We start from the raw sequence: 16,432 nt of genomic DNA on the forward strand, positions 1-16,432 counted from the left end.
CTTGAAAATGAGTTAATTAGATCACTAGTGATTTTTTAAAATAGCAAATTATGGTTAAAGAACATTTTATAAAAAGAGAAGAGAATATGAGGAGACGTGCCAGAGATACCCATCAAAATGGCTTTGCTTTGGATATGACACAAGTTGAAAATGACCTGAATTTCTGTGACTAAAAGGAAACAGATGAGAAATGAATGAGGACAACCACAAAATATATTTTGACCTAGTACATTCTGAGGTTGTAGTAGATACTTCTTTAGAATATACATATTAAGAATATAAAACTATAGGTACATTTTAAAAAGCAAAACATGTAAGAATAATTAAGTCAGTTTAGCACAAACTTTTCAAATATTTCAATCTTGGGCTGAGACCAAATACATGAAGCTTTAGTCCAGGGCATTTTCTAAAAAATCACATTCTGAATGAATGAAAACAGGACAAAGGAATGAAAGTTAGACCTAGATTGTGTCACCATGTTTTTTCTAATGGTATGTACTTTGGAGAATGCCAAAGGTAGTTTTTAATTATCAACTTGTCTGATTCCAAAATACAATGAGATTGGGACTTAGAGAGTTGCTTAACTTGAATTCAAACAAGACATTCCAGATACTCTCAATTTCAAGTACTTATACCTGAAAACTAAACTTTCTTTATTATATGTCCCCACCCTTTTTACAAAAAGGGACAAAGACCTGAGGGAAGTTAAAAAGCAATAAAATATGGGGAAAAGGGCAACATCCCTAACCTGCCAGGGGCACTTCTGGGCTCTGTTTGCTCTGGTGTATTCCCAGTTGCTGGGGAAGCAGTGCCTCTCCAGGTGCAGCTTCCAGCAGTGCAGACATGCAGTCAGAGGCAGTGCTCTTAGTGTCCTTTAGGAGCTGTCCTTGCCCAACTTGGCTCTACGTGGTGAGACTGACCACTCTGGGAAAGGTCCCTTTTTAGACCATGAGCTTTTTAAGAGGAGAGATGACAGCTTGCATTCCTTTTTGTACCTCCCGACACGCAGCCAAATATGTTCCCTGGGCAGCTTTAGCCTGTGCAATTCTTGGTCTTCGAGAGAAACAGGCAGCAAAGGGACTAGCCTGAAATTTACTTCATCACTCACTAGCATCAAGGACATCTTGAATACTTAAGTATTTCCAGTGGATAAGGACTTATTGATGCAAAAGATGCCTATGTTTGCATATGGAAAACAGAAGGGCAGAGGACCAGGGGATTTGGGCGAGAGCCACAGAAAGCAAGTGCTACGGAGCCTGAGCATAGTCTGGCCCAGCATGGGAGCTGGTAGACAGAATGCTCCCACCAGGGAGTGCTGCACCCTCCTTTCTCCCGTCTGTGTTTTCCTTTCCTTTGCAAATGTTATTTGACAAAGGCAATTATACTAATTTCCTTCCGAGTGGCCTCAATTCTGGCTTTGACATGATGTCTTGGAGGAATCATTATGCTTACAGGAAAAACACCACCCAACTGTGCACCCATGAGGACTGTCTGTGGTAAATAAAGCCGATGAGACGCCTGATGTCTCTCTGTGTTAATAGTTCTGGTTGTCCACAGGTCGTATCCTGGGATCTGGTGCATTTGGGAAAGTGGTTGAAGGAACTGCCTATGGATTAAGCCGGTCCCAACCTGTCATGAAAGTGGCAGTAAAGATGCTTAAACGTAAGTTTCCCTTCCTGGGGATTTTTTGAGCATGGAGATATTAACTGAATTGCTCCAAATCACAGAGCTAGTAAATGCCAAAACTAGGACTAAACCTCGGTTCTTTAGACTTTAGGTTTTATATGTATTTAGACCCTTTTGTCGATTAGATATATTTACATTGTTTTTATTGCCTGTATGTTGGAAAATCAAGAGTGATTTTTAGTTACTTTTTTTTTTAACTGTAAAGACTAAGGATGTTATTAAGGTCTAAATCGAACCACTATCTATTTCTATTTTAGACTCTTGGTAAATAAAATAATATCTGATCACAGGATTAGCCATGTTTTTAGCTTTTTTGGGGAAGTCGGTAGCTCAGTTGAAATGATAGGTGATTTATTTCTTCAACAGCCACAGCCAGATCCAGTGAAAAACAAGCTCTCATGTCTGAACTGAAGATAATGACTCACCTGGGGCCGCATTTAAACATTGTAAACTTGCTGGGAGCCTGTACCAAGTCAGGTAGGCTTACTGACCTGGGAGGGAGGATTTTCATAGAACACATACCTTTGTAAAAACTGTCAAACCGGCTTTTTAATTCTCCGTTCTGTAAACATGCCAACGAATATAAGTCCCTTGAATGGAGTTGGCTGGATTCCATTGAACTAATGAAAGCTTGTTTTTGAGCAACATCTCTTGCCAGTGCAAACAGCAATTCATGGCTTCTCTGTTTTTCATTTTCATACTCATCTCCTAACCCATTTTGGTCCCTACAGGCCCCATTTACATCATCACTGAGTACTGTTTCTATGGGGATTTGGTCAACTATTTGCATAAGAATAGAGACAGCTTCCTGAGCCGCCACCCAGAGAAGCCAAAGAAAGAGCTGGACATCTTCGGATTGAACCCCGCTGATGAAAGCACGCGGAGGTGAGTGTGGAGAGAGAGACATTGCTGTGAATAATTGTCTAATGAGCCTCACCAGTAGAGAGACCCCATGTCCTGACAGAATCCATGTCTGTAGATGTAGATTCCGTGCCAGGAGGTAGCAAGACTTAGAGTCCAACTGCCTGCCCCATCGTCCCACGTCATGGTGGCGATTGTTACATGATATGTGCAGGTGTTTTGGACCAGGATATCATGTGGAGGGCCTTGCTGATAGGTTTGAATGAGAGCAAGAGTTGAAATTGTTCGGGGAGCCATATTCCTATTTATATGTGGTCCGCTTAAGATCTATCGAATGCTGCTCTGGCTAGGGATGCCTCAGTGAAAGAAACTCTCTGAGGATCTTCAAACTTGAGATACTGGTTCTTGCTGAACCCAGGCCTATAAATCAAGCCAATGATAGTGATCCCCACTGCAGAAACCTGTGAGCGGCTGTAAAGTTCTCTGCAGATATGAAGTTCTGTAACATCGGAAAGTACAGTGAGTTCACTTTACATTAAATTACTCGATGGACACCAAATTGGTGCTAAAACTATTGAGTAGCAGGAATTGTCTGTCTAAGGCACATGGTCATGTGGCATGGGTTTGTGACCTGTGAATTGAAAAACGGAATTAAGACAGGCACACCTGAATTGAGATGATCTGTGTACTTGTGTGGTTATTGATTCACACTCATCTTCCCAACTGTGTCATCTCATGTGAAGGGTGTGCGTTGGTTTTGCTTTCACTCCCTCTGCCGCCCCCCTGCCCACCATACTACCCTGCAGACGGTAGGCACCTGCTTGTCACTGACCGAATATTGCTGATCACTACAGAGGGGCGCCTGGATAAGGATTATTTTTCTGTTTTTGCAGTTATGTTATTTTATCTTTTGAAAACAATGGTGACTACATGGACATGAAGCAAGCTGATACCACACAGTATGTCCCCATGCTGGAAAGGAAAGAGGTTTCTAAATATTCAGACATCCAGAGATCGCTGTATGATCGCCCAGCCTCATATAAGAAGAAATCTATGTTAGGTAAAAATGTCTTTGCTCACCTCACTCTTTGAGTGTTGTGATCTTCCGGTGGTTTAATGTGATACTTAAAATACTCAGAGGGAGGTGAGCAGGCGTGGTAAGTAGAACTGCCAGGCCACACGGTCCCTAAATGCAGTTCTGCATTTCAACTAGGTCTGTGCCATGTTTTCATCGGTTTGTGGCCTGTGAAGTGAAAAGAAGAAAAAGAATAAAAGAATAAAGACAGACCTTATGTAATAAATTTTTTCAGATTTTAAATGTAATCATTTAAAAAAATTGTTTATTCTGATAGAAGCTTTATTTTTTTATGTTAATGTCTTTTTTTTTTTTTAATGACAGTTTGATGATAATTGATCTTTTTTCTCAATGCCCTTACTTGGCAAAATTAAAAGTGGGCAATCTTATGTTGGTTCCTAATACTATTTTGTAAAATTTAAATATGTAAGTCTCTGATATCTATGAGTTCAGTAGCCTTTCTTTTAGCTTTGCTAAACCCAATTTGTGATAGAAACTGGAAAGTGGATATCTTGAGGTTATATTTTCTAAAACTGAATGTTATTTGAAGGAAGGTCCCTCTGTTTTCAAAGCAGATGAGCATGTGTCAGGGTTGAATTGATTCATAAACTCCAGAAAGCCCAGCTGATGCCCGGACTAGATGGACCACCACACATCTGCAGCGGGGGTGGCCTCTCCAGCGTTCTAGTCTAATCACAGGCTTGGAGTGGGGAGGAGGCTTCTAAATGGGTCTGATGTTGACTTGTTCTGTGAACTTGTACTATTGGGTCTGAACCCGCCCATTGGTCGATGCAAGAAAACGTTGAGCTGCTGTGGAAATTGTTTTGAAAATCACCGATGTGCTCTGAATGCTTTCAGGGTTCTTAAGTGAAAGGTACAATCCATTACAAAAAGAATGTGCTCATTTTGCAAAGTTCAGTACACAATATTTTCCATCACTGCAGTTCCAAGTTCCATTCATTTCCCACTGCCAAGTGGGTAAACTTCCAAGCTCTTTTTAAAGATTAGCCAGTGAGGGTTGTCGGAATCAGTGCTTCCTCTCCCCTCCTGTATTGCTAAAAATAGTTTACATTGCTTCCTAGGCTGGACCTGGCTCCAGATGTCAGGGGAACCTGATTCATGCGCAGCCCAGGACCCGTTGGCAGGCAGACTGCTGTTTTCTGGCTTGCTCCCGGCTGGCTGGAAAAATGTGAATGGCTGCAGCTACTCTGCACTTGCCTGAAAATTTTCAAAAAGAACTGAGAACTGCTGGCCTAGATTGCCTCCTTCCTCGAAAACTCTGGGACCCTTCCAGATGAGACTAACACGGGAAAGTGGACAAGTTACAAAGGGACCTAAAAGCAAAGTCATTGGCATTGATCTTTAGATTACTACCTCTAGTCTGACTGGTGGTTGCTTTCATTTACCAAATAAGCCAAGTACTATGAAGGTGGCTTTAAAAAGAAAAAGAAAAAAATTCCTAGAAGCTACTTTTTCAAAGGGCCCTCATGTATATTCATGATGGAAGATTTTAGTGGGTATGTGTTTTTTAATGGTGGCTGAGGTGATTTGCTAACTAAAATTGAAAAAGAAATTTGGGAGGCAAACCACAAAATATGTGAGAATCCATTAAATTGGTTCTTATGGATATATATATATATCAACAGAAACATATCAACAGAAACATATATCTAGTTTAGTATATATGTGTGTGTGTGTGTGTGTGTGTATATACACACGCACACACACACACACACACACACACACACACACACACACACATATATACTAAACTAGATATATGTTTCTGTTGATATATTTCTTTTTAAAAATAGAGGCTTTGCATAGTATTTTTTACTTTTCAATTTTTTTTTACTTATTTTCTGTTTTATAATATAGTTAGATTTTTTTAGTCTTTAGCCTTAAATATGTAACATGTATATTTTTAACAAAGTCCGATTTTATTCATGTCTTTAGTCCTGAATAAGGCGAGTTACTAACAGATTTTCACTTCCATCTGAAAAGGTCATTTCTAAATTCCAAGGTATTTTGTCTAGAACTTGCATAGTTTAGATACTAACCAGTCACGCAGAAACTCTATATAAGAAAAAATTTTAGATATATTTTTTTGGACAAGCCTCTGCAGCCTGACAAGTGGACACCCTGTGGGAGTGGCGCAGTGGGTGACGTTTCATGCCATCCACCAGCACCAACATGCTATATTCCTTCTCTGCAGATTCGGAAGTCAAAAACCTTCTTTCAGATGATAACTCGGAAGGCCTTACTTTGTTGGATTTGTTGAGCTTTACCTATCAGGTTGCCCGAGGAATGGAATTTTTGGCTTCAAAAAATGTAAGTGTGCTCAAGGATCAGACAACTCTTTAGACCCAGGCTGTAGGTCTGAGCATGGTGAGCGTGGAAGATAGATCTTGGAGAGGCCAGTAGCAATGGCTGCTTCTCTCTATCTCTTCCCCAAAGCAGAGCAGGGAATCTGACACTATCAGGTGTCTACTTATCTCTAGAGCTTTCTCATTCTTGGAAGAGGTTGGGATGAGAGCCCGGGGAAGGTGAGCTCTTTATGCCTCCCTGAGAAGTGCTGGGTAGGTCCACACGCCACCATGAGGTGCTCAGTCTCTCAGGAGCGAAGCACTCTAGCAGCGGATGGATTGACTGACATCGTTTCTTCCCTTTCTGTGCAGTGTGTCCACCGGGACCTGGCCGCTCGCAACGTCCTCCTGGCACAAGGGAAAATTGTGAAGATCTGTGACTTTGGCCTGGCCAGAGATATTATGCACGATTCCAACTACGTGTCGAAAGGCAGTGTATGTGCTCTCCTCTGTCATTTGGCATGCTCGTCCTCCCTCACTTGAATTTCTGAATTCAGGTGTTGCTTCTAGCTATTTGGGTGCCTGTATTTTCAACATGGAGTCCATGAGACTCATGAAGGGCTCCAGAGAGTCAGGAAGAAAAGCATGACTCTGCAGCACACTGCCTGGGTATGAGCACCAGCTCCTAGTGTGAGGTTTGGGATGAATTACTTGACCATTCTGTGTCTTAGTTTCCCTGTCTGTGGCAGGAACACAATAATAGTAGCCAACTCCTGCATTACTGTGGAAGATTAAGTCAGTGAATTCATGTAAAATGCTTAGGACAGTGCCTGACGCTTACAAGCACCCAATAAGTATTAGCTGTTAACATGTCAATTGTGCACACTTGTGTATATGCATTCATTTCCAAGAAAAGTGTCACTAACTTTTATCAAAATTTCAAGTGGTGTCTGTGACCTCAAAAATGTTAAAACCGTTTACATTCATATATCTTAGAGGCACAGTTTCCTTAAAGATAGTAATTCTATCTCACATTTGACCTTTCTCTCCACCCCTTTCACCTCTAAGCAGATGGAGTAGCTGGGGACACATGTGCCACCTGTAGGAACAGTTTCAAATCACTCCACTGTACTGGTTGTGAGACAGCTCATGGGGCTGCTGCATCCACCTAGAGAAAGACTCTGGGCTGTGTGCACGCTCTGTGTGTTTCATGTACTTTGTGGTCATGACTTTTAGTTTTAGGTACCTTGAACAAATCAGTGGACTTGGTAGAGCCCATTTCTTAGCTGTTCAAAAAGCTTATGAATCTCTGTTATCTTCCCAGCAATCTCAGGTGGTGGAAGGATACTCATGGGGCTACTGGAGGTACCTGCCTTAGTTTAGTATGTCCATGGAAGGTTGTATGGCTTCACAAAAGAGGCTGTAGAATTATAATTATGTCAGACTCTTTGTAATAGCAAATGACTATTTCTCAAAGTTCAAAAATGTAATTTGCTTTCAGATCACTGAATCTGTTCTTAATTTTGCTCCTAGGAACACCTGAAAATAGGGGAAGATCCATTCAGGATTCATACATTTTGGGAAAAAAATTCAGGATTAAATATTTTTGGATGTTATTCGTTGGGAGGACATCACAGGCAGCACTGACCATCAGCTATTTATTGAGCACCCACTAGGTGTCAGGCATTCTTCGGAGGGCTGAGAGTATAGCAGTGAACACACACACACAAGATACTCATGCAGGGCAAGGCTGTTAGTATAAGTTATTAGGAGCCCAAAGAGAACCCCTTTCTGTTTCTGCTGCTGCAGACCATCGGTGTGTACACTGGGTTTCATTTCCTACCTTCTTCCCTGCAGACCTTCCTCCCTGTGAAGTGGATGGCTCCTGAGAGCATCTTCGACAACCTCTACACCACACTGAGCGACGTCTGGTCTTACGGCATTCTGCTGTGGGAGATCTTTTCCCTTGGTATGGGCCTGACATCTCTGCTAGTCTGGGTTGTTCTGGAACAACCAGAACAGTGGAAGGGAAATACTGTGTTTTTCAAGCTTCAGGATGTAATCAATGTAAGATACCTAGTGTGAGTCAAACACCCTGCAGCCAGTTTATATCACACATTGTGCATGTACAGCATCTGTTGTGTGCCCATGCAGAATGAGATGGGGGGTCCTGGGAAACTGTGCTTTCACCCTTGACCTTTGCTCTCACCCTTGGCCTTTGCCCTCCCCTCATTTGGGCTACCCCAGAGTGACTTTATCCTACTGGAAATGCTCCCGATGACATCCACTCACCAACTGCTTTTTCACGCTGGACTTTAAGTTAAGTGGGTTCGCTAGAGGAGAGTAACTGCTTCCTCACCTCGTGGTGATAGATGCTCAGGTGAAAGGTAGTGTGGCAAGGAAAAGGGTGGGACCCTCCCGGGTGGGACCCCTCCTTTCTGGTCGTCATTCCAGAGGAGAGAAAACTCCTAGTCATTTAGTCAGTCATTGGGTACTGAAAAACACAGGTGCCCCGTGTTGCCAAGTGAGGGTCCTCAGAGAGGAGTGATTCATGACTCTGACCTTAGTGATAAACTCTGTGGTCCTCATTTAAAATTGTAATGGAAGTTCGGAGAAAGGAGAGAGGAGTCCCGGAGTGGTTTTGGAAGGCTTTGGCAAGGAAACTAAATTTGACCTGGCCTTGACCGTAAACATTTGAAGCGTTTCATGAATTAATGTTCTCCTGATGTGATAGTAAAGCATGTCTTCCCTGCCTGCTATCCTTTTCTATCCCAATTCTTCCTTCTTGGATATCACCACGGACCATCCCAGCTTGCAGCTTAACCAGGTCTCGTAGTCCGTTAAAACTAGAGAATTATCTAAACATTTCAAGCCCCAACTTTGACTTTTGCTTTAATTATTTGAACACTTCTGGTGAAAATGACTTTTTTGCCATCAATGATTTAGAATTTCTCTTGGTTTTCTATTTCACTTTGTGTATGTAGATCCAGTAGTTAGAAACGTTGAAAACTCTTTTGTGCTTTTTCTAGAGATGTAGAATTTTTGCTTAGGGTGTCTGGGCTTGAGCAACCTCGAATCCTGTTTAAATTTAAGATATGAGCAGAGAAATGATAACATTTTGTTTCCTTGAAAGAACCAGTACTTGAAGCTGGGGATCCCCAAACCTTTCCTAAGGGTGCTGTATCACCCCAAATGCTTCAATGGTACCGCACTCTCGTTAATTCTGGCTGCTTTCCGTTTTGGCTTTCAGGTGGCACACCCTACCCAGGCATGATGGTGGATTCTACTTTCTACAACAAGATCAAGAGTGGGTACCGAATGGCCAAGCCTGACCACGCCACCAGTGAAGTGTGAGCCTCTCCCCATCCCATGGGCCTTGTGTTCATGTTCAGTGGGTCTGTGGGGGTGGGGGGGGTGCCCTGTAGCTCCTCCCTGTGCCCACTCTGAGTTCTGTGCTCCTCCAGCTATGAGATCATGGTGAAGTGCTGGAACAGTGAGCCGGAGAAGAGACCCTCCTTTTACCACCTGAGTGAAATTGTGGAGAACCTGCTGCCTGGACAATATAAAAAGGTTTGTCTGGGCTTCTTTAGATGGGCAAAAAGGAATGAGCAAAGGGAGAAGACAGTAGCAGATAGTTATGTGAGCAAGGAGCACTATTTACTGTTTTTTAGGAACATTTTCAAAGGAAGAAAAAGATGGAGTGATACAGTGGTTGGGCTTCATGGAGTGCTCCCCAGGCCCTGGTAACAATGGTGAATGAAAACCCTCCCCTTCTCCCAGGGCTCCTTTTTCATCTTCAGGGTGCAACACCTGTAAGCACTTTGTTCTCCAGATGTTTTGAGTATCTGAAGCTACTGTGCAGTCAGAAGTCTCAGGGCATCCACAGCCATTAAATCACTAATTTGAATGCACTTAAATCCATGCAAAATTGGCTTTTACCAGCTGACTGGAAGGAACAAGCTCAGCTGTTATCTGTGGCTCCAGCTGGTTTTTTTGTGGAATGAGAAGCATTGTTCAAAAGAACAAATGTAATTTCATGGAACCAAGCAGGATATGTTAATGAATGAAAGAACTTTCTGCTGAGATGCTGAGAAAGAAACCCAGACACACTTGTGTAATAAACTCAATTTCTTAGATTCAGATTAGTCACCATGTAGAATATTTGTGGGAGAGGGGCACAGGCATTGCTACTGACTTGGAGAAGGGGCTCTTGATATCTTAAGACTTGCCAGCAGGAGATCTGTGCCATTGGTGGCCCTTTACATCCTGCATCACTGGGGATAGTTGACATCTGACTCTCCTTCAGTTGTCTAAACTCCACACCTGTGAGGTAGTTCGAGCGTCTGTATTCTTTCTTTGCAGTTTGGTCAATAGTATTTGATTAACTATGTGAAATGAATGTTTATAGAGTTATGAAAAGATTCACCTGGACTTCCTGAAGAGTGACCATCCGGCGGTGGCACGCATGCGCGTGGACGCTGACAATGCCTACATTGGTGTCACCTATAAAAATGAAGAGGACAAACTGAAGGACTGGGAGGGTGGCCTTGATGAGCAGAGGCTGAGTGCAGACAGCGGCTACATCATCCCTCTGCCGGACATCGACCCCGTGCCTGAGGAAGAAGACCTGGGCAAGAGAAACAGACATAGGTAGACATGGGCACACCTCAGCTTCTGGCAAAGCTCCTCTGCATCTTCCACTTGAAGGAGAGGAGCCATTGTCGGGATGATGAGGCTCCTGGTGGTGACTCTGTTCTCGGGGAGTGAGGAGTGGAATCTTGAAGGGGTCTATTTAGTTTTGAAAATATTTCCCAAATGATTCTAATATGTGCTTCCTGGAGATGGGGGAGGTATAGGGCAAGGAAAGATGTGCTTCCCTGGTGGGGAATCTTTGACCTAAGTCCTCAGGTAATTAGATCAAACTGACGCAGCACCTGAGGTTATTGAGATACTGTAAGCATCTCTTGTTTTCTTAGTCATTCCACTGAGGAGGCTGGACTGAGCTGTAATGATGCTCCATCACAGTTCTTAACTTTAACTGCAAGTTGGAATTACTTGGGGAGTTTTGAAAAATACTAATGTATAAGCCTCATCCAGACCAACAAAGAAATCTCTGGGAGTAGGGCCCAAGCGTGCCCTGGCTGATTTGTTCTTTCTTTTTAACTTTGTATCATGGGAAATTTCTAACATGCACAATTCAAAGAGTATAGTGAAATTGTCAGGTATCCATCTCTCACTTTCAACGTTTATGAACTCATGGCCAGTCTGCAGGCATAGCTATACCTACTCCTCCTCCTCTGTCCCCTCCGGATTATTTTGAAGCAGATCCTAGATATATCATTTCATCCGTGAAGATATTAGTATATATCGCTAAAAGATAAGTGCTCTTATTAATTAATTTGAATAATTTTTTATTTTTCTACTACAATTGCCATACAACATTAGTTTCAGGTGAACAATATAGCGATTTGAAATTTATATAACTTATGAAGTGATCATCCCGATAAATCTAGTACCCATCTGACACCATATATAGTTATTATGGTATTGTCTATATTCTTTGTGCTGTACTTTACATTCTCATGACTATTTTGTAACTACCAGTTTGGATGTCTTAATCCCTTCTTTTCAACTACTCCCAACCCCTCCTTTCATCTGGCAATTGTCATAATGTTCTCTTATCTCTGAGTTTGTTTCTGTTTTGTTCTTTTATTTTGTTTTTTAAATTCCACATATAAGTGAAATTGTATGACATTTATCTTTCTCTGATTTATTCTACTCAGTATGATATCCTCTAGATCCATCCATGTTGTTGCAAATGGCAAGATTTCATTCATTTTTTTTTATGGTTGAGTAATATTCCATTGTATTCATGTACCACCTCTTCTTTATCTATTCATCTATTGATGGACACCCAGGTTGCCTGCATTTCTTGGCTATTGTAAATAATGTTGCAGTATGGGTTCACATGTTCCCTCAAAGTAGTGTTTTGAGTTTCTTCAGATAAATACCCAGAAGTGGGCTTACTGAGTCCTTCTTTGTCTCTTGTTGTAGCCATTTTTTTGTCTCTTTTATCTAGAATAAGTATTGCTACCCCAGCTGATTTTTGTTTGTTTCCATTTTCATGAAGTATCTTTTTTTTTATCTTTTAGTCTGTGCGTGTCTTTGGATCTGAAGTGAATCTCTTGTAGGCAGCATATGTAAGGGTCTGGTTTTCTTAACCATTCAACCATTCTATCTTTTGATTGGAGTATTTAATCTATTTACATTTAAAGTAATTGTTGCTAGATATGTACTTATTGCCATTTTATTATTACTGTTTTTGATCTTTTTTTTTTTTTATTTTCCTAAAGAAATTCCTCTCAACATTTCTTATAATACTGGTTTGGTGTTGATGAACTCCTTTACCTTTTTCTTGTCTAGGAAGCTTTTTATCTGTCTTTTGATTCTAAATGATAGCTTTGCTGGGTAGAATAATCTTGGTTGTAGGTCCTTGCTTTTCACCACTTTGAATGTTTCATACTAATCCCTTCTGGCCTGCAGAGTTTCTGTTGAGAAAGCAGCTGACAGTCTATGGGCGCTCTCTTGTAGTTAACTAATTGCTTTCCTCTTGATGCTTTTAAGATTCTCTTTTTGTCTTTAAGCTTTGGCATTTTAATTATGATGTATCCTAATGTGGGCCTCTTTGGGTTTATATTGTTTGGTATTCTCTGTGCTTCCTGGACTTGTGTGTTCATTTCTTTTGCCAAGTTATGGAAGTTTTCCATTATTATTTCTTCAAATAGATTTCTGATTCCTTGCTCTCTTTCTTCTCCTTCTGGAACCCCTATAATGGGAATATTGGTATGCTTGATGTTGTCACAGAGGCCCCTTAAACTATCGTCATTTTTTTGGATTCTTTTTTCTTGTTGCTGAATCCTCTGCTTCATCTAATCTACTCTTGATTCCCTCTAATGTATTTTTCATTTCAGTTATTGTATTCTTCATTTCTGACTGGTTCTCTTTTATGTTTTCTATCTGTATTTTTACATTTTATATCTTTTTGTTAAAGTTCTCGCTGAGTTCATCTACTCTTCCCCTAAGTTCATTGTGCATTCTTATAAGCAGCGTTTTGAACTCTTCACTTAGTAGATTGTTTGTCTCCATTTTGTTTAGTTTTTTTTCTGGAGCTTTGTTCTGTTCTTGCATTTGGGACATGTTTCTTTGACTCCCCATTTTGGCTGCTTCCCTGTGTTTGTTCCTATGTATTAAGTAGGGCTGCTACATCTCCTGGTCTTTGTAGAGGGGTTTTTTGTAGTAGGTGTCCTGTGAAGCACAATGGCACAGTCTTCCCTGGTCACCTGAGCTGGGTGCTCCAGGTGTGTTCCTTGTATGGGTTGTGTGTGCCCTCCTGTTGTAGTTGAGCCTTGGTTGCTGTTTGCACTTCAGTGGGAGGGGTTGATTCTCAGGCTGATTGGGTGTGAGGACTGGCTGGTGAGGGGCTGACCCCTATGGAGCAGGATTGGCTTTAGCAGGGCTCTGGTGCTTGCCCAATCTGCCCTTTGAGTGTGTCATTTGTGGAGGCAGCTGGGTAGTGCTCTGGCTCAGAAGCAACCACCAGGCATGCCGACTCCAGGGCCTCCTGGGAGGGGCCTCTGCCACAGGCCAAGTTCAGCTGCTGCCTGTGCCCTGCCTGGGGCCACCTGTCATGAGCCACAAAGTGATCCACAGATATCTTTCTGCCATACTGGGCTTGGAGGTGCCTCAGAGGGGGCATGGCTGCCGCTAGTGCCAGGCTTGGGACTGCTCAGCAAGAGGTACAGGGAGTGCCAAGGCCAGATGCTGCTTGTTTGGGTTTTGTGAACCTTTGAGAGATTTTAGGAAAATCTGCAGCATGAACCTACCTAGGCTGTTTGCATGGAGAAGCCACTGGAAGCAGTTTGGGTGGGCCCGCAAATTGGGTAGAGTGGGGCCTTGTGATCACCAGGGTGGGGTGACCAGTGTTAGTCAGGTTGATGGAGACTCAGATATGCCACCCACATAAGTCTGCATGCTGGGATTGGGGAGGGATCAACAAAGGAACAAGGGCTCTGCCAGTCCTTCTGTCTGAGAGAAAGCTGTCCCTCTGGCACTCTCCCTGAAGCCAGACAATTCAGTTTTTCCTCATATGTTCCTGGCACCTATTGAGCTGCTGCACCCCAGTGCTGGAGCTCAGAGCAAATGAGTCCATCAGCAAATAAGTCTGCAAGTGGGCCCTTTAAGAGGAATGCCTGGGACTCTCACAGCTCTTGGTCTCACTGAACCACAGTCTCTGATGGTTTCTAAAACCAGAAGTTGTGGGGACTTCTTTTCCTGGCACTGATGCTCCAGGTTGGGGAACCTGGTGTGGGCCAGGACCCCTTACTCCTCCAGGGAGACCTCCATAGCTGAGCTATCCCTCCCGATTTTTAACTGCCACATGTGGGTGTGGGACCAGTTTGTTCCACATCTCTGCCCCTCCTTCCAGTCTTGAGGTAGCTTCTTCTGAATGTTCTCAGTTGTAAGACTTCTGTTCAGCTAGATTTCAGGTGATTCTCAATGATGGTTGTTCTGTAGTTTAATTGTAATTTCGATGTGATCGCGAGTGAGGAAGGAGATGAGTGCAGCATTTACCTACTCTGCCGTTTGTCTGGCAATCCCTGATAAGTGCTCTATTTTGAAAAATAACTAATTATTTGAATTAACGATAATACCATTATCTCACCCCTCAAATTGACAATAAATCGTTAAGAGCATCAGATATCCAGTCAGTGTTCCAGTTTCCTTGATCTTCTCATAAATATTTTACATTTTTTTTTTTCTAGACCCACATAAGAGTCACACATTTGGTTGGTGTGTCTGTATAAGTTTGTCTTGCCTCTTTTTGCCCCCTTGCATATTATTTGTGAAGAAACCACAAGAGCATTTGCCTATAGAGTTCCCACATTCGAAATTTTGCCGATTGCATCCTGTACTGTGTTTTATCATGTGCTTCTGTCTCCTATATTTGTTATAAACTAGTAGTTCCTTTTGAGACTTGATCTGACTCAGGTTAGGATTTTAGCAAACTTGTTTTAAAGATGGTGCTGTATACTTCTGTCAGGAGGTACCTACTGTCCAGTTATCTCTCTTTTTGTGACACTAGCAGCCATTGATGTTCATTACCTAGATCCATTAATTTACTACAAGATGATGCTAATGCACAGCCATAACTATAACCATTGGCATACACAGTCCAGATGGAATGACCCAATTTCCCGTTCTGTTTGCATAGCGCTTGAATAGAGTCAGGAGAAGGTGATAGTGGCCCTTGGTTCAAAATCTAAGTTGCTGTGAATCTCTCTCTCTTTCTTTTTGCCCTCTTCATTGAGGATATTGTTTTCCCTTCTGCCTCAGTCATTCAGTTGACTACATACAATTGTTTAGGTAGAAACACATTACATTATTATTTTGGAGGCTTGTGATTGTGACCACTCTCAGACAACTGAGGCATAAAGTGTAGACAGCTCTTATTTATCCTTTCCTTAGGAGAATTTAAAAAATGTGTTTATATTCCTCTAACAAATACTGTTTGTCCAGGTTTCGGGGATCTGTATTAGAACTTTATATGGGTGGGAAGGCAGAGCAGTGGGTCTCAGTATGCTCCACCACATCTATCATCTACTTGGTTAATTTGTGTTTGGGGGCTCGGAATAATGTTTCAGTTCTAAAAAGGATTATGCTTCTAAATAAAGTTAGAAAGTCACATTGGGATATGTAACATAAGAAAGGTACCCAGAACATTTCTAGAGGTATAAGAGGCCAGACTGCAGAATTTGATACATAATCCATAGAGAGAACAATTCTAGTTGATAAAATAGTTGTTGTATTAGGTAATTAGAACTTCTGCTGGGGTGATACATTTGATTTTTGAATCACAGAAATTGAGTCCCAAATGATTAAACAAGGTCAGGTGAGACTGCGGCCCTGACAGGTGGGCTGAACATAATGCATGTCGTAGCTTAGTTTGTCATAACACAATACCACAGACTGGGGGCCTTAAACACAGAAATTTATTTATTCACAGTTCTGGAGGCTGGAAGTTTAAGATCAAGGTGTTGACAGGTTTGGTTTCTCCTGGGGCCTCTCTCCTTGGCTTGTAGGTGGCCGGCCACCTTCTCACTGTGTCCTCACATGGCCTTTTCCTGTGTGTAAGTACTTCTGGTGTCTCGCCCTCTTTTAAGGACACCAGTCCTGTTGGATTAAGTCTCCATTTTCATGACCTTAACCGTAATTACTTCTCTTAAAGGTCCTATCTCCAAATATAGTCATAATATGGTTTCAAATTCAGCCTATGAATTTAGGGGAGCACGATTTAGCCTTGCCTTACTCTTGCCCACTCCCCTCCCAAGGCCACCCTGAGCTTGAAGAGAGGGCTGGACCACCATGGTGACTCCTGACTGCTAGACCCAGAGCATCCCAGAGCATCCCAGATTCCTCCTAACTTTTACAGGCTGAATTGAGTAGG

The 16,432-nt window shown here is 42.2% G+C and overlaps 1 protein-coding gene across 7 annotated transcripts in view; it reads left to right on the plus strand.

Moving 5' to 3' along the window:
* Window positions 1-16,432, plus strand: part of PDGFRA (platelet derived growth factor receptor alpha) — a 43,399-nt gene that overhangs the window by 23,729 nt on the left and 3,238 nt on the right. For all 7 annotated transcript variants that reach the window (XM_006922504.3, XM_025040222.1, XM_015597596.2 and 4 more), the window contains exons 13-22: window positions 1,558-1,662; window positions 2,053-2,163; window positions 2,418-2,571; window positions 3,441-3,607; window positions 5,838-5,953; window positions 6,301-6,423; window positions 7,786-7,897; window positions 9,179-9,278; window positions 9,393-9,498; window positions 10,337-10,578. In XM_006922504.3, the coding sequence (XP_006922566.1) occupies window positions 1,558-1,662; window positions 2,053-2,163; window positions 2,418-2,571; window positions 3,441-3,607; window positions 5,838-5,953; window positions 6,301-6,423; window positions 7,786-7,897; window positions 9,179-9,278; window positions 9,393-9,498; window positions 10,337-10,578 (1,336 nt within the window). The remainder of the gene's footprint in view (window positions 1-1,557; window positions 1,663-2,052; window positions 2,164-2,417; window positions 2,572-3,440; window positions 3,608-5,837; window positions 5,954-6,300; window positions 6,424-7,785; window positions 7,898-9,178; window positions 9,279-9,392; window positions 9,499-10,336; window positions 10,579-16,432) is intronic.

The sequence above is a fragment of the Pteropus alecto genome, unplaced genomic scaffold, assembly GCF_000325575.1.
Source record: "Pteropus alecto unplaced genomic scaffold, ASM32557v1 scaffold57, whole genome shotgun sequence".
NCBI classification, from domain to species: Eukaryota; Metazoa; Chordata; class Mammalia; order Chiroptera; family Pteropodidae; genus Pteropus; species Pteropus alecto.